Source organism: Syngnathus acus, chromosome 2, assembly GCF_901709675.1.
Source record: "Syngnathus acus chromosome 2, fSynAcu1.2, whole genome shotgun sequence".
In the NCBI taxonomy this organism is placed as follows: Eukaryota; Metazoa; Chordata; class Actinopteri; order Syngnathiformes; family Syngnathidae; genus Syngnathus; species Syngnathus acus.
In genome coordinates, this window is record NC_051088.1 from 23,457,120 (window position 1) to 23,479,899 (window position 22,780).

Consider the following 22,780-nt stretch of genomic DNA (forward strand, 5'->3'; position numbering starts at 1 on the left):
TGTCCGGATGGTGGGTGGGTTTTGTGTCAGATGCAGGTGTTCCTACACACATTAGGCTTTTTACATGTCACTGTCAAGACATCTCATTTTCATTCCCGGAGCCTGTCATGCCCCACCGCGCCTACAAATGGCCACGAAAATAATTCATTTTTTGGTAAATGGCAAAGTGGAGCGAGCAGAGTTTAGAGCAGACTGCACGACTGAAGATGTTAAAGGTAAGAGGGGGACTATAATTGCATTTTATTCAAACTATTTCAAACAATCTTGTTTTCTTTCAAATAAATTGCTTCAAATGAAAGTGTCAAAGACTAAAATGTGTACCAGTCACAAGTGGAGTCTGGAGTTGTGTGGAAGGACTTGAACTCCATATGGTGGCGACAGGTCCTCAGGATAAAGAGCTTCATTCTCCGTGACACAGAAACAAATTATGTAGCAACCAGACTCGCCATCTCACTTAATCAACCAGAGAATTGGAGAAAATATGCCATCCTGGACTTTGTATACTATTAACTCGGGACTGGCTGCTCATACTCATCTGTCACCTGCAATGACCTCTGTAACGTGGCAGACCTGTTCCGAGCGGCAGCGGAGGCATCTCCTCATCACATCCTGAAGCTGTACAAAGCCAACGGCAGCGTGGTGAATATCTCGCCCATGCTGGAGCCCAACAGCCAGGACTCGTACTACCGGCTGGAGGTGGTGGCGTCTGATCTTCAGAGTGAGTTGCCATTTTTTGGAGTAGGACCAACATTCATTGTCTTCTGGAACTTTTGCTCGTCATCATGGTTTTTCAACAATTTTAAGGCCAATATCTTTTTGTGAATACTTCCAACTTTTTGTCCAATCGCAGGCATTGGTGTAAAAAGTGACGTGGACAACATGGAGAGCAGGTGAGTCCGTCACAAACGTGAAAGACAACGAGAGTCTCACTTTGGTGTCTGCGGCTTCAGGTTGTGTCACCTAGAAACCAAAGTCCAGCAAGATGCAGGCAACACTCCAGAAATTATCGATAACCTCAAGAGTCAGGTGGAGTCTTTCAAACGAAAGCTGGAGGTTTGTAATCCTGCTCAGAATCTGCCTCTTGTGTCCGAGCTGAAACGTTTTGTTTTTTTTCTTGACAGAGCGTCAAGCACCTGAGCTGGATGGGTTTGTTCAGGGATGAGAGTCCACAACAGCTTTCAAAGTTCCCAGCGAAAGCCAAAGGGCTTCAGTTGAACATAGAAGAGGAGCACCGGGAGGTTCGCAAGAAGTTCCTCAACATGAGGTGACCGATTGGACACGGAATAAACTGGACGAAATTGTTGTTTGCTGTTGAAGAAGGAAATAACATGTTCAAAAGTGTTTACTGTGGATTTGGGCTCTTCAGAATAGTCCCGTGTTTTGGGTCGTTATCCTACTGGAGAACCCAGTAGACCAAGATTGAGAAAAAAAAACTTTGGTTATGTTCCGGCGCTACTCTGATACTTCATAACCAAACTATCTTGAATCTTTGGAGGGTAGGATCAAATCTCAAGACTATCTAGATTCAGAAAAGCTTGGTCTTAGATCCAAGTGATTGCTCCTGGATCCAACAAGATGATAACCCAAACACAGTCCAGATAAGTTACAAAATGAGTTTTGATTGCAGCTCGCTGCGGGTGATAGAAGAAGTGAGACAGCAACTGAAAACTCCCATGTTTGACAATTGGTGAGTGCCAACACACTCGGAGCATGCACCAAGCCCCGCCCCCCCCACACCCATTTGATGCGTTGACAGGCAGTGGGAGGAGCCAGAGATGCTGGTCCTCCTCCAGGTGATGTTCACCGACCTGGACTTCCTGACAGTGTTTCACATCGAAGTGGATGTTCTCCAGAACTTCCTGTTTGAGGTCTACTGCCACTACAACAACATCCCCTTCCATAACTTCCAGCACTGCTTCTGCGTCACGCAGATGGTACGAACACCAAATTTGATCAATTCTATTTATACCATAGCACCAATTCACAACGGAAGTTTGAATTAAAGTATCTAAGGGGGTTGCAAAAAAAAAAAAATTACAAGCCCCAAAACTTCTTCAGAGAATGCTGATAAACATTGACTTTGTGTTCCTACAGTGAATAAATGTGGAAAAAGTAATTCCAGGAATGACTAAATAAATAAATAAATACCCAAAATTCAATTATCCAGTTAAAATTCTTGACATTGACTATGTGTTCCTACAGGGGATGCGGGGAAATGTGGGGGAAAAAAAATTCCAGGAAAAAATAAATAAATAACAATTGGAAACTACCCAAAACTCAATTATCCAGCCAGAATTCTTCAAAGAACACTAATAAACATCAACTATGTATTCCAACAGGGGATGTGGAAAAAAAATTCCTGGGGAAAAAAAATAAAATCTGAAAATACTCAAAAAAGTCAATTAACTGGCTTGGCACCTGGAGGGCATCCAAGCATATTTCTGGTTGGGAGTCAGTGACCCAGTGGCCCCCCCTAGCTCCGCCAGTGACTGAACTGCACAAGCAATTGGTGATGCAGTCTAGGAAAATCTCTCAAAAGAAGAAACCTCAAAAAGAACCCAGACTACATTGGAGTTGGGTTAAGATGAAAAGACGGTAGCTAGTGAGGAAAAAATCAGGCTAGATGGGTGAAGGGAAAACTTCCCTCGGTCTCTGACTACCTAACTTGGAGTAGAGCCCAGAACATCAAACTGTGACTCTTGACAGATGTACGGGCTCATTTGGCTGACAGACATCTGGAGCAAACTAGATCCAATGGACCTTCTGATCTTGTTGACCTCTGCGCTGTGCCATGACCTGGACCACCCCGGCTACAGCAACGTCTACCAGGTTGCCTTGCTCCTCTCAACTCCTTTTCATCCTTCTGCGAAATTGTTTTCGACATTCATGTCTGAACGTGACAGATCAACGCCCAGACCGACCTGGCTCTTCGTTACAATGACATCTCACCGTTGGAGAACCACCACTGCGCAGTGGCCTTCGGCATCCTGGCCAAGGTGTAACGTTTTGTAGCATTGACAGTTTTTGAGAGGTTGCTCAAGTTTCTTTTGTCCGATCTATGCAGGAGGAGTCCAACATCCTCAAGCACGTGACCACGGAGCAGTACAAACACATTCGAGCAGGGATGATCAGGTAATAAGACTTTCCATCACTGCTCTTAACTTCTCAACTTGACGTCATGATGTTTCCAGGTGCATTCTGGCCACCGACATGGCGAGACACAACGAAATCCTCAATAAGTTCAAGAGCGTCCAGCCTGTCTTTGACTTCAGAAACAAGGATCACACTGAAGTGGTAAAGACCTGAACCTTCACACGACCTGAACCTTCTCATTTCTCACTGGACATCATGAAATGTAAATCTCAAGCGCTTGGAAAGATTTTTTCTTCTTCCATGTGTAGTTAATGAAGATCATGGTGAAGGTGAGCGACATCTCCAACGAGGCCAGGCCGATGGCGGTGGCCGAGCCCTGGCTGGACTGTCTGCTGCAGGAGTTTTTCAACCAGGTACTGACGGAATGATGTGATGATCAAATTTGTCACAGGGCCGAGCTGCGAGTAAATGGATCATTTCTTCAATACGGCGAGATGGCAGCAAAGCACTACTTTTGTCTGAATGAATCTCCTCAACTCACTTCAACACAAAGATGACATCAGAAAAAAAAAACTGTTTGTTCTAAATGAGCATGTCTGGACTGCAGGGGGACGCAGAAAAACTCAAAGGACTTCCGGTGACTCCATTTATGGACCGTGACAAAGTGTCCAAGCCGTCCTCCCAAACCAGTTTCATTCGCTTTGTCCTGTTGCCGCTCTTCACAGAGATCACCAAGCTCTTTCCCTGTCTGGAGGTAATAATGGTCTTTTATGAAATGAAACGTTCTAACGATAACTTCTGACCACTAATGGCGTTTTTGTAGCAACATATTCTGGAGCCAGTGAGGCGAGCCCTGGAGTACTACTCGGACCTGGAGCGAGCCACTCAGCAGGAGGCGGCGGCGGCGGTGGCAAACAAACCCTGATGAGTAAAACGTTCAAAGTTATGATTTAGCAAATGTGTGCCAGGGAGGGTCGTGTTGACATAATCACAGAACCCAAATGTTTAGCATATTCAAGATTAGCTAAACATTTTATTATGTATGACTGCATTTACATGTTCCAACCAAAGTGCAAATGTCTGATAAACAATGAATTCAGGTGTCTCTAACAAAACACTATGAAATCATATAAATACACAAACATGACATAAATTATTTTGGCATTTCAAGACAGAATATTTCGATCAACATTTACAAATGAGGAATTCAGTGTGACAGAAGGGAGCAGCTGACTTATGTTAGTTTTTTTTTTTTTTTTTATCCATCACAACAAAAAAAAAGCATGGCAGGATATTAAAGATGCCGCCTCGGGCAAACATTTCAGTCCTTTTTGTTTTTAATCACGGGACAAATGAAATCCTGCGGAAGTGGAAGCGTGCAGTTTTCCAATGTCCAGTGTACTTGATGACATTGCAGTGATTAGATGCATTTGAGTATTAAAATAATCCGTTAAAATAATGATCAGTTAATAGTCTGCCCAACCAATGATTCCTTTGAGCCTTCAAAAAAGACACGAGCACAGATAAAGTGGTACCTTGACTTACGAGTTTGATTTGTGACAGATTTTCTTGTACAGCGCTGCCTTAAGATACGAGTTTAGCCATTCATTGCACCTTGAGTGTGCGCGACAGTCACGCGGACAAAACCGAAAAAGAGTTTCACAACTACTGTGAGTGACTTAGTAAGCACAATCCATTTTAGTTTGTCAAAAAAAAATTAAAATATGATTGTGAGTAGTGTTGAATTGTCTGTTTACATATGTTGCTGCACTGTTTGTGTTCATACCTTCGTTGCTTAAAGCGCTATAACATCACAACGGTTTTTATTACATCTGTAGTGATTTTAGTTTTATAACATGTGTCATTAAACTTCAACTGGGAGTGGCATTAAACAACTTGAAGACTTTTTTTTTTTCCTCACTATCTGCCAAACTGCTTCTTTTGAGATGAATCGAGATCACCATCGCCACTTGTATATCAAAAATAGAAAAATGCCCAAGCAACTCATATCTTTAAAAAAAAAAAAGAAAACTAACAAGTTGGTTTACTCATATCTGAAGGTACTCCTGTACAGTACAGTATTAAATGAAGTAATGATGGGCGGAAATTGTGGCATTTGTGTTGCCGTCTAGTGGTAACGTATCTGAAGCTCGCAAACATTCATTAGAAAAAAAAACACAAAGAAAAAAAAAAAAAAGCAACGGATACAAGCATTCACAGTACAAGCCTGTTGTCACTCACGCCATGTTGAGCGACGGACGGACAGGGGCGGACCCTTGAGGCTGGTGCGTCCACAAAGGGGGAGGGGCTAATTGAACATGATGGACTCAGGATCCTGGTTCATCATTTGCGCCATGTGACGCAGAACGTCCTTCTTGGTGATGATGCCGAGCAGGCGCCTGGCGAGAAGACACAATGAGCCCGGAACAGAATGAACTTTGTGACGTCCTCCGTCTTACCCGCTGCGTGTGACCAGACACTGGCGGAGGCCTAGCTTGCGGAATATGTCCACTAGCGTCTCCATGGGGGTGTGGTCGGTGACGGTAAAGGGGCTCAGGTTGAGGATGCGGCGCAGCTTCAAGGGCTGCGGCGTGCTGGCCGGCAGCTGCGGCGTGTCCTCGGTGAAGTAGACCACCGAGCTGCTCACCACGCCGTCTTGTTTTTGACGGGCAGTTTCTGTGGAGACGCCCAAAAACAAATTCACAGTGTGCCGCCTGCCAAATTAGGAGAAGCGAGCTGACTCACTGATGGCGAGCGTGAGGTCCCTGCGCTGCACAAAGCCGATGAGCCTCTCCGAATCCCGAGACACAACCACGGGGAAGCCGTTATAATCCGTGTCTTTGATCAACATCTCCACGTCCTCCACAGTGGTGGCGTCCTGCGTGAGGACGGCCAGCGGCGGGTCGCTCCGACGGGGCCGCATCACGTCGGCGGCTAAGGTGCGGTGCGTGAACTCATCTCGGACATCCAGGTACGGGTAGCCGTTGAGCTGGATGTGCGACTCGTAGATGCCCTCTTTCCCGAAGGCGTCCGCCACCCACTTGCTGGTGACGGCGGCCGCCATGAGCGGAACGATGTACTCCAGGCCGCCCGTCAGCTCGAACATGATGACCACCAAGGACACGGTCATCCTGGTCACGCCGCCTGAAATAATGCCACGCCATGAAGACCAAAGCGCCTCGCTTTGGAAAACGAGATCCTCGCTTACCCAGACAGGCGGCGGCGCCCACCATGGCGTAGAGTCCAGGTGTGACGCAGTCGGCGCCGGGCCGGCACCAGCTTTTGAAGATGATCCAGTCGTGGTGGTGGTACGCCATCTGCTCCACCGCGATGCCGACAATTCTCCCAGCGATGGCGCCCACTGCCATGCTGGGAATGAACAGGCCTGACGGGATCTGGCGACATCACACGCCGGTGTTTTCATACGGCAAGTCAATTTTATATTTTTTTTGTAGCAAATGCAAACGGAATCGAACTGACCTTCATGCCGAAGGTGAAGATGGTGATGACGATTTTAAAGACGAGAGCGAGCGCCAGCTGCCACAGAGCGTTGTAAACACCCGGGCCGGCCGGGCGGTCGGGAATGTCGTCCACGGGTCGGCTCATGTTGGGGTTGTTGATGTAGTCGCAGAGCTGCGATGACTCCAGCGCTCCGCAATCGTTGAAGAGCTCAGAGATGAGCTCGCTGGTGCTGCGCCGGGTGTACGGGTTGGGATACGCCAGCACGGCGGTGATACCCGTCACCGCGATGACTTCCAGAACCGGAAACTTCCCCAGCTGGGTGGTCTTCCTTCGTCGGCACCAGGCGATGTTGGCGCGGATGAAGAGGGTCCCCCAAAGGCCGCCGAAGACGCCTAACAGGATGAAGGGCACCAGCTCGGCCATGTACCACGGAGTGTGGTACTCCACGTAGAAGAGCACCAGGCGGCTGTTGCCAAACGGGTTGATGGAGCGTAGCGTGAAAGCGGCGACTAATGCGGCAAAGAAGGAGCGCCATAAAGTCTTGAGGGGGAAGTAGTAGCTGACCTGCGGGAGACAAGAAGGTTGTTTTTCGGTCCGAGGACCAAGCTAAAAAAAAGAAATCTTTAGAATTAATATGTCTAGTCTAAACGCGGCATTCTGATTAATATTGCGTTTGTGGAATATTAATTAAGCAGCAAAACTCATCCGTTGTGATCCATTTTAGTGGGCGGCCATTTTGCCACTTCCTGTCGATTGAAAATGACATCACAGCTTCAGAAAACTGCTGAGCTGTAATCGGTTGCGACAACTGTGAAGTCATTTTCAGTCGACAGCAAGCGGCAAAATGGCCGCCCTCCCAAGATGGACACTGACTGATGTCTTTTTTTAACCCCAGTTTGAAGCTCACGCACACTTCTGTGGCATATCTCTAGTTGGTTGGTGGAAAACTAGACGCTGCACGGCACAACGTACCTCTTCCAGGCTGAAAAGAACCCCACCGATGGGTGCGCCAAAAGCCACCGACACGCCGGCCGCCGCTGCAGCTGATAACACCTGGAAAGCCGACAATGTGAGCCGACGTGTCCCGACACATCACGTGGACGGCTGTAAGTACCTCTCGCCGTTTGCCTTCGTTCTTGCTGTACTTTGAAAAGAGGCTGCAGAAGAGGTTCCCGCAGCAGCACGCAACATGGACCAGGGGACCCTCCTTCCCCAGACTGAGCCCCGACGACACGGCCAGAACCAGCGTGACCGTCTTGATGAGCAGCGTCCATTTTCCCAGGTAACCGCGGATGATGAAGCCACTGAGGATGGTCTTGATCTGAAAACACGTCAGGTGGGTTACACTCGCAACGGTGGCGAAAGTTACATCGCCCGTCACTTGCTCACCTCCGGGATTCCTGAGCCGCAAGCGTACGGCGCAAACACTCGCACCAGCGACACAGCCAGGAAGGAGAAGAAAAGAGCCCACATGACGTAGAGCAAGTAGTTTAACACGTATGCTCCCGCTCCCTAAAAAAAAAACGGTCAGATGTGATTTTTTTTGTTCTTGGTCACAGAAATTAATCCAAAATCATTTTAGCTAATAAAGGCTAAATTAGGTGACCAGGGATCATAGAACAAATTGAACTTGTATCTCTTGATGTTATGGAGACATGTCATATTGACTGACCTCAGAAGTGCCTGTCATTAACTCCGCCCACTTCTGCCACTGCGGACACTTGTCACGGTCGTCAAAAGTCGTCTCGTTGGATGTCCAGCAGCACTGCTCGTGGCTGTACCAGAAGGCGGACAGACACACACCCTCCTTCAGGTCCGTCATCCAATCCACCGCCAGGTCGATGACTCCGGCCAGCGTACCTGGACGAGACGTAACGGCGCTAAATTCATTTTGTGCACTACCTTCAAGGGTTTGACGTGGAGTTCCACGTGCTCCTGACAAACCTGAAAGAAGTCCAATGAGCAGCATCACCACCCATCCTGACCACGCATCCAGCAGGCTCTTGGTCAGCTCCCAAAAGGACTCTTTACTCTTGCTGGTGATCTTTGAGGAAAAAAAAAAGGATGTGCAGAGTTTTAGCGGAGGTTAGAGGCAGAAGCACAACAACAAAACATCTCCAGCAACCTTGCGGTGGCGGTCAGTATCCCTTGACTTCTCCCTCAGCCAATCAATGGTGTGGAAGTCTTCATAAGTGGCCACGTCGGGGAAGGGCTCCTCCAGGAAGTCCATCAAGTTGCCAGCTCCGTTCATCTCGTCTGTGGGCGTGGCGCAACTCACACCTGTAGATGAGCAGAACAGAATAGTGGGACAGTTAGAACCCGGGGCGCCGTGAAAGTCGCCGCACACATAGACAAACAACCATTTGACTACCAAGCATGTTGTTGAAATGTGGGAGGAAACCTACTCACGCAGGCACGGGGAGAACATACAAACTCCACACAGGAAGACTGGAGCAGGAATCGAACCCGCCACCTCTGAACTGTGAGCAGGACAAGTCGTCCCCCACAAGTCATTTGATAAAACGAGTCAGTTTGGTCATGTATATTTATTTTGCTGCCCGTGAAACTGCTCCCTCTTGAAGAAAGTGGCAAAGCTTGACCAAGTTGAATTTCTAAAAACTTTCACGTATTACAATGAATATGAAGTTCGAATTGCTTAAATGTTAAGTCTTCAAAGCACTTTACGATTATATCGACTCTAATACCTCTGAAATTTCAATGTGCGACAGAATATTGATATTGAGAGTATAATGTCCAATCTATCGATCATTATATATCATGAATCAATAACAAATTTATATCAATCTTATGTAGATACGTTTACGTCACAGATTGGTGTGAATAATTGCCATTTACAGAATTCTGACGGAAACTGAAAGGTGTGATACAGCACAGTACCTTTTAATCTCACTCGCAGCATATGTTTGCCAGTTGCAGTTATGACCAGTTTTGCCTGCGTGAACAATTTACTATTCTATTTCTATGTCGGTTTCTACAACAGCCTTAAAGAAAATAAGAGGTTTAAGCAACAAATGCATTCATGAAGCTACGTGCAAATTTACTAACATTAGTAACGCTCGTCAGCTAGCTCCTTAGCATGTTGAATACAATTACCTTCGGCGGCCTCCATTTTAGAGTCCGTCCGTGCGCTCGGGAAGAGAATATTACAATATGGTTATATTTTATTGGTTAGGGATCAACGTTGCCATTTTAGCTCCATGCGTAGAGATTAAATCCGTCAAAGCAGGAATCGTTCCTGTCTTCCTTCTTCTGCAGCCGTCAGCTGAGTTAGTATCGCGAGATTAGCGATACATCCAAAGATCCTCTACGAAACCTACAAAGATGAGTTACGCTGCCTGAGAAAAACAGATCGATGAAAAGATCTGGTCGACAAGGATCCATCAAGAAAAAAATATTAAAAACTCGAGGAATCAAATTATTCAATTTACACGACACAAAATATTTTTGGGGGAGTGCCAAAAAATACACAATATATTTATTGATTTTAAAAGTAGTAATCAAGATGCTCAGATGAATTTGCCTTCTTTGTGATTGCTAAATTTCTAATCTTGTTAATATAGACGAGATGAAAAACTACATTGGAAACATTTTCACAACTTCTTCTCCTCAAACAGCTTCTCCCAAGCCGGCATGATGTACTTGTAGATTTTCTCAATCTGCAACACACACATTTTTTGACTTTAGCATCTGCTGCCTCACACAGTAGCTCAAATTTGATTGGCATTATCAAAGTATTGATCGCTTAATTGACCTGCTCTGACTTTTTCACTCCGTATCTAAAGAGTGTCGCCTGGTGTTCACTGTTGTGGAACAAAATGTCAAAGGTCACTTCTTGTCCCATCATGTCATCAATAGCCCGCTTCACGACATTGTAGAAATCTCTGGCCGGGTAGCAACCGTCAAGCATGTTGTTCACCTAAACACCACAAAGATTTTTTCATTTGCATGTCTAAACCGCGCTCACAAACCACGTGGCGGTACGGATCACCTTGTACTTCTTCCCCAGCAACTCAATCGGATCTAATTTCACTTCTGAACGTAGCGCTCGGCCATAGAGGGGAATCTTGGAGTCAGAATCTATGAACGTATGAAATTCTTAAAAAAAAGGGAGTTTGAAATTGAAAGACAAAGACAAACGTACAGTGGACATAAGGCAACATACCCCTTTTCAAATCAAATATTTTTTTTTGTGAGCTAAAAAAAATAATCAAGGTTAATCATTTTAAAACTTTTTTTCTTAAAACTCCATTGTTTTTTTAATTTTTTTTAGCACAATGGGGAATTCTAAGAATGCACCGGATTGACTAGTTTTGGTTGATTTTGGCAATTGAACAGGGGTGTGTAGACTTTTTATATGCACTCTACCTCGAGATGTCAGGTGAGCCACGTAGCGGACGCCATCCCTCTCCCCATAGTAGATGGCAAAATGGGAGAAGTACCTGTTCCTCGGATACTCCACAATGTCTCCAGGGAACAGCTGGGCTGCGGAATGTTTCGGCAAAGACTGCACGGACAAGAGAGCAAAACATTTTGGTCGATGAAAGGATAGACGTGAGGTTCATTACTCACCTGGCCCATGATTTAAAGCTGTCAGTGTCACTGGTCCTGGCTGAAGTGGCAATGTCCCAACATGGCAACAATAGCTAGGCCAACATTTGTTTATGTGGGTGTGTTGGGAGTTTCTCAGGGTCACCCATGGCTGAGTCCTCTTCACTGCATACAACCCGTGAAGCATCTGTTTCCTGCTCACGGGGTGAAAGAGGAACTCAACTCCTTTTCATTCATAGTAGATCTATGTAGCTCGGCACAAAATCCAACGAGCATCTTATTCACTATTTTATTTGGGAAATGACATCAGAATGTTTCAAAAGTCAACAGTAATCCAGACATCAATGCTGCCAAAAATTTCAAACTAGAAACAATCAAATGCGCACCAAAAATACTCAATTGAGAAGCAGTGCTAATCGGACGGAATTGATATCAACTTTACAGTCCTTAGTCTGTCAGTGCCAAGGCGTCAGAGGTGAGTTGTTCCCTGAGATGGAGTGACAGAAGTTCCAGAGATAAGGTTCATTGAAATCTAGTCTTAACCACCAATTTTCAAAATCACCATCTCTGGAAAGTCGATATTAATCGCGCCCTTGGTTCTCCTGGTGTTCTTCGGCCCAGCCGAGGTCATGTTGGGCCCCCGGCCGGTCCCAGTTGTCCACGCCATGTTTCCTCTGATGTCGTTTGTAGTTGTCCAAATGTCCCGTGGTGTAGTCGCACTCGCCGCAGGCGTACGGCTTCTCGCCGGTGTGTCGCAACATGTGTCTCTTCAAGTTCATGCTCTGGTTGCACGAGTAGCCGCAAATGTCACAGTGGAAAGGCTTGGCGCCCGAGTGGATGCGCTCGTGGCGCCGCAGGTTGGCCAGGTTGCCGCAGGCGTAGCTGCACGACGGGCATTGGTAGGGCTTCTCGCCCGTGTGCACGCGCAGGTGGCGCTTGAGGTTGTCCAGGTGGGAGGAAGTGTAGGAGCACTGCGGACAGCGGTGAGGTTTCTCCGCGGCGTGGATGTGGGCGTGGCGGGCCAGGTGGTGGGGGTAGTGCGATAGAAAGGGACACAAAGGGCAGCGGTAGGGCTGGTTGCCACCTTGGTGCGACTCCAGAGGCCCAAACTGACTTCTTGAACAATCAACGCCATCTTTGACCAGCGGGTCCAACGAGCAACGATGACACACCTAAAAACAAAACAAGGGTTGAGGATTGAAACAATTGACTTTTTTTACGTTGACTTGTTGATTATTTCACTGGTCAACACATTTTTCAATTTATTTTTAAATCACAGATTGTAAGTAAACTTTTCTCAATGGATTTTTTTTGTGCTGATTCCAAATCTGCCCAGTTTTTTCTCAAGCATATAATAATAATAATAATAATAATAATAATAATAGAAATAAGGAATACAGTGATATTGTATATTTACTTATATATTATATATATTTACTTATATTTTGTGATTAAGGCTCAGGTTCAACAACAGGTGGATAATTTTTCTGACACATCATAGCTATAAATTACAAGTCATGGTCGAATTTGAATTGTGGAAGCTTTCAACAGTCAAATTAAAATAAATCTTAAAAACCTGATGCGTCAGAAAAAAATATTTTAAACACCAAAAATCATTTCAGACACAAAAACCCAGCTCTGATTAAAATGTGGTGTGTTTTTATCAAGATTTGTTTCTAAATGTGTATTTGAAATAATAATAATAATAATAATAATAATATAATAATAATAATACAGCGGCTCGGTGGCGCACTGGGTAGCACGTCCGCCTCACAGTTAGGAGGGTGCGGGTTCGATTCCACCTCCGGCCCTCCCTGTGTGGAGTTTGCATGTTCTCCCCGGGCCCGCGTGGGTTTTCTCCGGGCACTCCGGTTTCCTCCCACATCCCAAAAACATGCTTGGTAGGCCGATTGAAAACTCCGAATTTTCCCTAGGTGTGAGTGCGAGTGCAAATGGTTGTTTGTCTCTGTGTGCCCTGCGATTGGCTGGCAACTGGTTCAGGGTGTCCCCCGCCTACTGCCCGATGACGGCTGGGATAGGCTCCAGCACACCCGCGACCCCCGTGGGGACTAAGCGGTTCAGAAAATGGATGGATGGATAATAATACATTTTATTTATAAAGCGCCTTTCAAGGCACTCAAGGTCGCCGTACACACATGAAATAGCAAGCACAATTAAAAGAAAAAGAAAAGAGAACACACTTGCGTATCGCTGTCCTCCATGTCGATGGCGTCCAGCGTGAGGCCGCACCGCCGGCAGCACAGCGGAAACAGCAGGACAGGCAACGAGCCGGCGGGCGAGCTCAGCCTGTCCTGCGCCTGCAGGTAAGCCGACTCCTGAGAAACTTGCCGCATCCGGTTGGAGACGGCTAGAACAAAGACGAGGAGGAATTGTCGGATGCGCTAACCGCTTTCCAATTCTGACAACGACGCCGGTGACCGTTTTCTACCTTTTTCGCTTTTCCCCTTGACTTTTCTCCCACCGGCTCTCGTCGTCTCCTTGCCCCTCCTCGGCCGCCGATCCATCTCGTGCATGCGTTGGTGCCGGCGCAGGTTGCCGAGGGAACTGCAGGCGTGACTGCACTGATGGCAGCGGTACGGCTTTTCTCCCGTGTGCGTGCGCGCGTGGCGCTTCAGGTTGACGAGCTGCGTGGAAGCGTAGGGGCAAACGGGGCAGCGGTACGGTTTCTCTCCGGCGTGGATGTGCATGTGCCGTTTCAGGTGATTGGAGTAACGGGACGTGAAGGTGCACAGTGAGCAGGAGTAGACTTTAGGAGGAAGCTCGCCAGTCGCGCCCATTTTACTTCTTTTCTTCCTGTCCGACGTACCGACCAGGGATCCGTCGGCCATCTTGGCGTCCGCCGCCTGCCTGGATTTGATGGAGGCCGCACCCTGGAAATCGCTTTCGCAGGTGAGACAGTAGAGGTCCGACTTAAGATCACAGTCCAGTCCTGCAGGGCGGTGAATAATTTGAAAGAAAAACATGTCAGTGAATAACTTTTTTTTTTGCAAGGGAAGAAGTGACGTTACCATGATCAAACGCTGCTCCCAGTGGCGTGTCACAAAGAAGTTGACCACAACCTTTACATGAGAGGAACTGTGGGAACGCTGTTTCTGTGAGTCCTGAATGATCTTCCTCCACACAGAGAGAAAATACAGTCATATCTCACACTTGAACATCCGGGTTTTAACAATCCGTGCGACTGACCGGAATCGGCATCCAAAGCCAAAATTTCAGACTTGCCAAAGCCCAAGTCTCCACTCAGCCGGATGTCATCGTCCAGAAGCAGACAACCCGTGTTGCCTGCCACGCCGCCATCTTCCAACTCCACTGGGAACAAAACATACGAGTATCAAAACAAGGTATCGGTACTCGCGACGGCGGCCGATAATCTTGTGGCCATTTTACGATCAGTAACTAGAAATTTGAAATTAGAGCAATAGAAAATTGCCATGAAGCAAAATTTGGATATATGTGTCTGTGTTTAAAATGATCTGTCAGTTATTTGGAGTATCGGTACTTAGTATCGGTGATTACTCAATCATTGAATACTCGTCCTGCCATTGGTCTGGAAAAAAAACATCGAACATCCCTATTCGAGACTCATGTTTATACAGGTATGTACAGCTTGGCGGGGAGGTGACGGCGGATTGTGTCTCACTCAAGCTTAAATCCCGGAAATGTATTTGTTGTGCGAGTGAAAGCTCAAGTGCATTTTTGATTGTGATGGTGTGACGCTGTCAAATTGTGACTCGTAGCAAAACTGGTAGTTCAGTCATGACTCTTAAGCTAGTCGGCATCTGTTACACTTATTCATGTGGGGGCTATGATGGTTTGCTTCTTGACCTGCTCAATGAATACAAAGAAAAGGTTCTGTTGCCATCTGGTGATATATTCATAAAACTGACTTGCCTTATCAGTATAATTCTGTGAAACGGGAAGTATGAGATAATGCAACGGAGAAAACCCAGTGAGGACGTGATAAGTGAAGAAGAGGACAAGTCAAAGGAGGAAACACTTCAGAGAAACATTCAGCCAAAGTTTCTTCTGCTGAAATAGTCCAAATATTACATATGGCATGCAAGCAAAAAGAGCCAAAGTCAAATAGGAAGTGATGAAGAAAAACAAAGAGGGGGGTCAGGTACGGAAGTGGAAACAGGAAGAAGTGTGGAGGACAGACAACGTTCAGGTCAGGATGCGATAAGACACAAAGAGGAGGAAGAACAAGCTAAATCAACAAATAAGTTGGACCAGTCCGACCAGTTCCTGTTCCCTAAACAATACAGTTTACAATAAAATATTTTTTTTTCAATAAAGAGACAAGGACCCCTAAATCTTATTTTGTTTTCATGCTTGACACGTACAAAAGAAGAAGAAAACTCACATTTAACGGGCTGCGGATTAGACTGTTTCCTCCGCGGCATTTTTGCCTCCTCGCCGCGGGGATCCTTTGCGGCAAATTCGGCTTGACAGGTAAACTACTCCGGCCAGGGCTTCGGCTCCGTCGGGTCGGACGGTCAATTCTCCTGCCTGGCTGCCCGCGAAGTGTGCGCCACCATCGTCATCATTGTCGTCACCTCCTTCCTTTTCCTCCAAAGGAGCGACGAACAAGTCATTGTCAGCAAGAACCTAGATGTGCAAAAACACGTCACGAGCGTAACTACTTCTCGTCACTCATCAACACAAGGTGCCAAATAAATATATCACTGAGCGCACTTGGGCTTGTTCTCTTAATACTTTCTCCAAAATAAACGGAGCCATTTTGCTAAACACACACCACAAGTTCCATAAGTTGTCAACACTGAATGAAAAGTGACGTTTGTAGGAGAAAACAAACCTGGAACAATGTTGCACTCTTGCTGCTCCAAAAGCGCGCACACGCCGCGCAGCTGACCACCCGGTGCGATGACGTCAGAGAAAAGTGGCGTAGTGGATTGTGGGTCTTGTAGTCTGTGCGTCCTCATTTAGTCAACAATGGGACGGGTTGAATCGTTCCTGTTATTAAAAACACTTTTCTATCTTAAATGGACGGAAAGGTCAACAAACAAAGATAAAATGCTGCCTTTGTCCTTTTAATAAGGAATTTTCTAGATGTATTGTGATGCTGGTATCCCCGCCTTGGCCACTGAGAGGCAGTATAATAATGCAAACAAACGTAAAAGAACATTGGCAAGTGAATAGGCCTCTTCTCCATAATCGATCGTTTTCCATCTTTATCCTCTTTTCTTTCTTTCACCATCAACTGGCTTTGTAACCCCATTTGCTTAACTCTTCCCTGATCATTCTTACCCCCCCCCCCCTTTTCACTCTGAAATAAAAACTTCCCTTTTCACTTCCATATTTTCCTCGCTGTCACTTTTATGATGATTGTTAGTCGATGTGTTTTCTCACACGCCTTCATCCTCTTCCTCCTCGCCTCCGCCATTGCTCTCATTTCTGGCCACGTGTCCAGCCTCATGCGTCATATATTTACAAACGCTTTGTAAGACTTTAATCTCTCAAATGTGATCTTGCCGCACTGACGCCAGCATTTAAGTCTCGAAGCAGAATTTGAGCTTTAAATCTCACATGCAACAACATGATGCCACCAATTATCCCACTGGAAAGAAACCTGATTGTTTACAAATAACGCTGAGAGAAACTCGGACGGAATGTAGTATTGGAAAGTGAGGGACGCCATCACAATCTAGATTTTTACACCGATGTTCCACTAGGGGGTGCTACATATGAGCTTGTCAGTGCAGTGGCATCTTTAACAGTAATGAATTAAGCATGTTTTGTTTTGCAGCCAATCTCATGACACCAAATCCTGCCTCGAATTCAAGTGCGATCGAAATAGTCATTCTTCGCTGAGGATAAAGAATGCACTGAGTTCTGTTGTCTGTCTCTATATGTTGCTGCACCATTTGTATTCAAATTCTTGTTTGTTAAAGGGTGAGAATTTGGTGGTTGGGGAGGGGGGGCACCAAGGTATCTGTGTCCCTGTGCCTGGACCCCGCTGCCCCTTTGTACAATTTTTTTTCCATTCCACTGATGCCATGAGTCTATCACGGGATGACTTGATAAACCGTGATGATGTACAGTAGAAAGGGCACCCTTGTTAGGGAGCTCTTTTGCACTCATTACATGCTTGTTGCTATTCATTAACTCCAAAAGAGCAAAAAGTCACTCCACAAAGCAAAAACAGGACTAACTCTTAAAATCACGCTTCAATTCATTTTTTAACACATTTTGGATGAATTCATTGTGTGACATCCTCACAAAAAGCTCCACATTCCAACCCAGAACCTTTTTGCGCTTTCCTGGATGGGTGACATATCTGAAAATGATCCACTAGTTATTTTTCCCCTCATTTATTAATGACAAAGCAGTCATTTTATTTGATCATAAATACTCTAAGTATGAATTGTGCATTCAAAGACTAAATTGAGTGCTTTTGTCTTTCCGCATTGATCATCTATTTTTCAATACAGCAGTCTCATTTGTTTCCTGTTCAATTTCTCTACGATTTCCATTTTGCTTCCTGCTGCGCCCTCCAAGCGGCGAGCACCTCATCATCGGGCTCCTCGGCGGCCGCTCGGGCTCTGATCCTCTGCCTGGTTCGGGCGATGAAGGCTTCGGCGTCTTCGTCCTCATCGTCCCCATCGGCGTCCCGCCTGCGTCCGCCTGCTTCGTCGCTACGTGAACGATTTGTGAATTTCCTCCTGAAGTCGCTCGCCTCATCATCCTCGCCGTATGACCGAGTGGCTCGACTGTGGCCGTTATCGATGGAGGCGGCGCCATTCGTTTTCACGTCATCGTCCTCACCGGCGCACGAGAAGTCAAACTGGGAGGCGGAGCCGTCCAAGTCGTCGTAGGGATCCTCGGCGGCGGCAACGGCAGATTTTCTGGGGGGAGGCCTGACACTTTTCAGCCAGTCGTCAACGCTGGTGTTCTTGTCGACCTCCAGAGCGGGATTCAAATTCAAGCATCCAGAGAGGCCAAATGTCTTTAAAGGTTTCGCTTTCTTTTTCTTTGCCTCTTCGAGGAATTCCTCCTCCTTCCTTTTCTCCTCCTCTTCTTCATCTTCATCCGCCTTTGGTTTCTTTTTCTTGTACATCGTGCTGCGCTTATTGTCCTCGAGGATTTTCTTCTTCTCGTAGGACGCCATCTTGCCTCTCATTTCGGATTTGATCTCCTTGTCCATGGCGTCCAGTTTGCCCAGGTTGACCTGGTCTTGGAAGAGGCTGAATAGCGGGACGCTGGTGGTGCTGATTTTGGTTTTCGGAGCATCCGGCAAGGCGGAACTTCGCCCGCTGACTCCGCTCAAGCCGCCGGCCGAGAAGACTGACGCTGGCCGCCCGCGACCCTGCGAGATGTCACTGGAGTAGGAGCGCCCGCTCAACACGGACGCTTTATCGTCATCTCCAGCGCGGCCCGAAATGGCGCTGGGCGAGGCGCCGAAGCTCACCTCCGACCCGGCCAGCGACGGAGGCGGCAGGCTCATCTCGCTCTGCTTCTGTTTGATGGTTTCGGTCACCACATTGGCGATCCAGTTCTGGATGCCGGCCAGGTTGACCATCGGTTCTCCCGACGGACCCTGGACCGTCGGAACCGGGAGGATGGGGGGAGGCTGCAGACCGGAGCGCGTGGATCTTGCACCGCAGGCTTGCGACGCCGACGTGAGGACAGACGACTGTCCGCTGATCACGGACATGTTGTCGTCATTGACGACACCGGGCGCTCCGCTGACGCCGGCTCCGGCCCAGAAAGCGGAGAGCGGTATGGTCCCGCCGCTGACGCAGCTCTCGTTCTCCCAGCCGCACACGGACTGACTTTCTTCTAAGGTCTTTTTGGAGCGCTCCAGGATCTCCTCTCGCCTTTGGCGCCGTTTAATGGTAGCAGAATCCTCACCCCGACTCATTTCCAGAATCTCATCCACGTTCTCCTCGCCAAGTCGCCTCTGCTGCCTCCGTTTCCAAGCCTGGTAGGCCGTCAGGTTGACATCTTGGAAGGACGGCGGCGGCGTCGCTTCTGCGCCGTCGCTTTTCTCCTGATCGCCGACAGAACTATTTTCTCCATCCCCTCGTTCTTTCTTGTTCCACCCGAAGTGAATCCGCTTGACCCGCCAGCGCTCCAAGGCCGTCATCCTCTCCTTGTTCTTCTGGCAGAAGTTGTACATGGACGACGTGTCCGACATGATGCTCTCCACCTCCTCATCGACCTTTTTCTTCCTCTCTCGTTCCCGCGCCGCGTCGCTTTCCTCGCCTTCGGCGCGATCCGTTTTCCGATAGCGAGCGGCGGCTTCTTCCTCGATCTCTCGCAGCCGCTGCTTCCAGAGGTCGGCGTAAGTGGTGCAGCTGGAGGTGGAGGCGGCGTCCGTCGGAGGCCGTCTGACGCGACGCTTCAAACGTTCCTTCAGGGCGCGCACGTCCTCGCTGGTGACGCTCTCCACGTCGGCGCACGCCCCAGCCGCCGTGTCCTCCTCGTCGCTGTTCAGCTGCGCCTCCAACCAATCATCGCTTTGGTACATCTCATTTCTACGCTGCCACTCGTGGATCATCTGATCCAGACCGTCCTCATCCTCATCACTGTTTCCCAACTGCTCGGACAAGACGGATGCGTCTGGAACACCACATGACGGTTGGACCTCAGGTCTGCTCCGGAGATGCTCAGCCAATGCGGAGGAGGCCACGCTGCTCATCACACTGGTCCCATCTTCTTCCTCCTCCATCATGATGGAGCGCGCTTTCACCTCCACCATACTTTGCTCTTCCTCCCGATCCGTCTCGTCGTCTTCACTGGCCTCGCCGAAGATCCGAGCGCGGGTGCGCGCGTCGATGACGGAACACTGGCTGAGTGTGTCGTCGTCATCGCGTTCCTCCAGTAGGTTCTCGTTGAGCTCTCGTAGTTGTTTGAGGAAACCCTCGTTGGGGTTGATGGGCCGTTTTTTCCTCATGGTTGTCAGAGCTTCCATGATGGTCATGTGCTGGAAGATCATGAGGTAGGACGCCACCAGGACAGCTGAGCGGCTGACGCCCATCATGGAGATCACTGCAACTTTGCCTGCAAGCAAAAGGGGGCGATAGTGAGCGTTTCACAAGACTCACTACCATCAATTTGGACCTGGCTGGCAATGATTGAGTTAAAATAATAGATTTTTACATATTTATAGCCACCTCAAATTAAGATTAAGTGATGTAGAAAAAACTCCGAACTCTTTGTTTTCAGCTGATGAATTCGTCACGACTTAACGGTTACATAAGCAGTAGTCAAAGATAACGACTGTTTGTGACTATAACGGATTTCATTCCAGGAAAACACATGAAGTTCATTTCTTCTGCGTGATTGCAGGCTCACCTTTGTGGGTCAGCAAAGCTTCATCCAAGAACTCAGCGGTGGGCCGGAAGTGTGGCGAGATGTCAACGTCAGGGAAGTCATCCACCTCGATGCCCATGTACTGCACCCCCATCCCGGCGTAGAAGGCCTCCCCCGTGTAGACGCCAGTTCCGTGCGCGGCGTTAAGGATGTGCGTGATTCCCATTCGCTTCAGCCGGCCCTTGTTGACGGCGATAGATCTGAAAAACACGCAACATATTACCAAACGGTCCATAGTTTGAAAATTAATTTCGCAATCCTCCTCGCCAGCATCTGCCACTAACTTCTCAGCGATAAAAATATTCGGAAACACTTCATCCACAGGCTGGCTGGGGTGCTCCAGGCGATCTTGAACCATGGCCCTCTGGATATCCAGCACGCAAGGAGTGTTGTAGGGGCTACGATCATCAATCATATCCCGTACTCGGTTGTAGAGGTCCTCCACCATCAGATGCTCGGCTCTTTCGAGCATGGAATCCGGGACGGACTCGGCGCGGACGCCTCGAGGCGGCAATTCTGCGGATGAGCAAAAAGTTCGCTTTGACTGAATTCCATTTGAGACGTCAATTGGATTTCACAAGCTTTATTTTTTTTCCCCCAAACGATGAATTTCCAGAAGACCCGATAGACAAGCTCATCCGCATGCAGTGTTTGACATCCGAGCCAACTCATTAGTAGCTGCAGAAATCCAGACAGTCACCTACTTAAACTTAATTGGCTCATTGAACACAAATCACATTCCTCTTCAGATTTACAGGGCTTATGGCATCTTGATATGAAATCCATGTTTTATCTGTCGGCCTTTCAATTATCTTCCCACTGCATGTGCTAGGCGCCGGCGTCCCGCCGGCAGCAGAAACGGTCACAGCAGGAGCTCCAGTCGCTAATAATCAACGAACACGGAAAGATTTCTGGATTCTTTCAACTTCAGATCAGAGAGACGAAAATCTTTGATTTGTTCAGGCGGTGGTGGACATGTCGGGGACCTCTACGGATAAAATAAGCAACTAAACTTTGACTCACCCTCATTGATGATCTTCTTGGCGGCGATGGCGGACGACAAGTGGATCGGCTCCATGAAGATACTGGCGGCATCCGAGCCGGTTATGGCGGAGAACCTGGACTCTGACATCATGGAGAGGCTGCGAAGCACACAGACCGAATCATCTTGCGTTCAATTAGCTCAAAGCGTTTCAAGATATTACCTGGGCGACGAGCATCGTAGGTAACGAGACTGGACCCCGCGGATGCTACTCTCCTCGTCGTCGCCGTTCGGCACCGTCTGATCCTCCTGCTCGTTGGCGGACGCCATGTCAGGATTGTTGATGGCCTCCTGTTCAGGAAATCCTGAACAAGGTGGAAACGATAAAAAAATCTTTGTTTTCATGATTCCCAACCAGTTAGAGTGTAAAAGTTAGGCAACACTGATTTAGAATAAATCAAACTAATAAGCCAACCTGAATGTTATGACTAACTTCGATCATATGATAGTTTGTTTTTCACTCCACGTTTCAACTCGATGATGATAGCAGCAGATCTATTTTTAAGCGACAGCTGCGTCACAAGATTCGAGAGCGGTGCCCCGAGTATAAATGACCGAACAAGAACCAACACAAAAAAGGTGAAACACAAACAAGCGTTTCGATGTGTCGTCTTTTTATGTAAACAACAAATCGGGTGTTTGTCTTACCTTGGCAACCAGCTGCGGTGTCCATCGGAGGAGGTCTGCTTTGAGGAGCTGGCGGTGGTCCGGCTAAAGTTAGAATGTCCCTCCACCCCCTCGTGACAGCACTATCGCCCGACCATTCAGGGGGGGGTCCGGACACCCGACACCCAGAGGATCGTCACCTTCCTCCCTTATTTCCTTTTCTCATCTTTGCTTCCTTTCTTCTGCCCTTGCTTTATTTTTTGAACCAGCCTCTTGAACAAATCCTACATTCTAAGAAGTATTTGAATTTCTTTTTTCCTCCGCCTGCCATTTTTTCCTTACTTTGGAGTTTCATTCAGAGAACTCCATTCAACGCATCACCACAAGAAGATAACGAGAAGCTCACCAAGAGTTCTATTCTTATCTGACTTCTCAGAGATTCTCATCTCTCAAAAGAACAACGTGGCCTTTGTCAGTCAGCTGACAACATTGATAATCGAAATGCTGCGCCATGAATTGCTCAAGGCGAATGATGAAAGTTAGCAATTATTTCTGCACGTGTGGATCAATGTGGCACATCTTTATTTGCCTTGCACAAAAAGCCCCTACAGAAGTTTTATGGCAAAAGCGGAGTGGCTGAAAACCTGGGGA

The 22,780-nt window shown here is 47.5% G+C and overlaps 5 protein-coding genes across 9 annotated transcripts; 1 reads left to right on the forward strand and 4 right to left on the reverse strand.

Moving 5' to 3' along the window:
* Positions 1-51: 51 nt before the first annotated feature.
* Positions 52-4,323, forward strand: LOC119137195 (high affinity cGMP-specific 3',5'-cyclic phosphodiesterase 9A-like). Of its 3 annotated transcripts, none has more exons than XM_037276334.1 (14): positions 52-221; positions 520-718; positions 851-890; positions 951-1,053; positions 1,122-1,264; positions 1,628-1,687; positions 1,757-1,934; positions 2,707-2,829; positions 2,904-2,996; positions 3,065-3,132; positions 3,192-3,294; positions 3,402-3,506; positions 3,701-3,847; positions 3,917-4,323. In XM_037276334.1, exons 1-14 carry the CDS (start codon positions 159-161, stop codon positions 4,016-4,018), a joined length of 1,527 nt encoding a protein of 508 aa, XP_037132229.1. In that variant the 5' UTR covers positions 52-158; the 3' UTR covers positions 4,019-4,323. The 3 variants fall into 3 exon arrangements, with proteins under 3 accessions (XP_037132229.1, XP_037132212.1, XP_037132221.1); XM_037276317.1 differs by having other exon boundaries at positions 52-215; positions 569-718; XM_037276326.1 differs by having other exon boundaries at positions 52-215; positions 569-718; positions 2,916-2,996.
* Positions 4,107-9,839, reverse strand: clcn4 (chloride channel, voltage-sensitive 4). The gene is made up of 12 exons (XM_037276221.1): positions 9,670-9,839; positions 8,681-8,835; positions 8,500-8,599; positions 8,228-8,415; positions 7,945-8,067; positions 7,670-7,876; positions 7,528-7,608; positions 6,574-7,119; positions 6,302-6,488; positions 5,839-6,237; positions 5,553-5,769; positions 4,107-5,492 (listed from the first exon to the last, which is right to left on the reverse strand). Exons 1-12 carry the CDS (start codon positions 9,683-9,685, stop codon positions 5,402-5,404), a joined length of 2,310 nt encoding a protein of 769 aa, XP_037132116.1. The 5' UTR covers positions 9,686-9,839; the 3' UTR covers positions 4,107-5,401.
* A 184-nt stretch (positions 9,840-10,023) lies between these two features.
* plaat1l (phospholipase A and acyltransferase 1-like) lies at positions 10,024-11,269 on the reverse strand. The gene is made up of 5 exons (XM_037276421.1): positions 11,146-11,269; positions 10,942-11,080; positions 10,565-10,653; positions 10,328-10,492; positions 10,024-10,232 (listed from the first exon to the last, which is right to left on the reverse strand). Exons 1-5 carry the CDS (start codon positions 11,152-11,154, stop codon positions 10,167-10,169), a joined length of 468 nt encoding a protein of 155 aa, XP_037132316.1. The 5' UTR covers positions 11,155-11,269; the 3' UTR covers positions 10,024-10,166.
* Positions 11,270-11,388: 119 nt separating this feature from the next.
* Positions 11,389-16,065, reverse strand: LOC119137212 (zinc finger protein 513-like). Of its 2 annotated transcripts, none has more exons than XM_037276360.1 (7): positions 15,962-16,065; positions 15,509-15,714; positions 14,332-14,454; positions 14,154-14,255; positions 13,574-14,074; positions 13,326-13,492; positions 11,389-12,296 (listed from the first exon to the last, which is right to left on the reverse strand). In XM_037276360.1, exons 2-7 carry the CDS (start codon positions 15,546-15,548, stop codon positions 11,706-11,708), a joined length of 1,524 nt encoding a protein of 507 aa, XP_037132255.1. In that variant the 5' UTR covers positions 15,549-15,714; positions 15,962-16,065; the 3' UTR covers positions 11,389-11,705. The 2 variants fall into 2 exon arrangements, with proteins under 2 accessions (XP_037132255.1, XP_037132244.1); XM_037276349.1 differs by having other exon boundaries at positions 15,509-15,753; positions 15,962-16,040.
* Positions 16,066-17,461: 1,396 nt separating this feature from the next.
* Positions 17,462-22,314, reverse strand: dusp27 (dual specificity phosphatase 27). 2 transcript variants are annotated; one of them, XM_037276198.1, is made up of 6 exons: positions 22,171-22,314; positions 21,687-21,836; positions 21,505-21,623; positions 20,766-20,997; positions 20,464-20,681; positions 17,462-20,169 (listed from the first exon to the last, which is right to left on the reverse strand). In XM_037276198.1, exons 1-6 carry the CDS (start codon positions 22,194-22,196, stop codon positions 17,627-17,629), a joined length of 3,288 nt encoding a protein of 1,095 aa, XP_037132093.1. In that variant the 5' UTR covers positions 22,197-22,314; the 3' UTR covers positions 17,462-17,626. The 2 variants fall into 2 exon arrangements, with proteins under 2 accessions (XP_037132093.1, XP_037132103.1); XM_037276208.1 differs by having other exon boundaries at positions 21,687-21,828; positions 22,172-22,313.
* Positions 22,315-22,780: the final 466 nt, after the last annotated feature.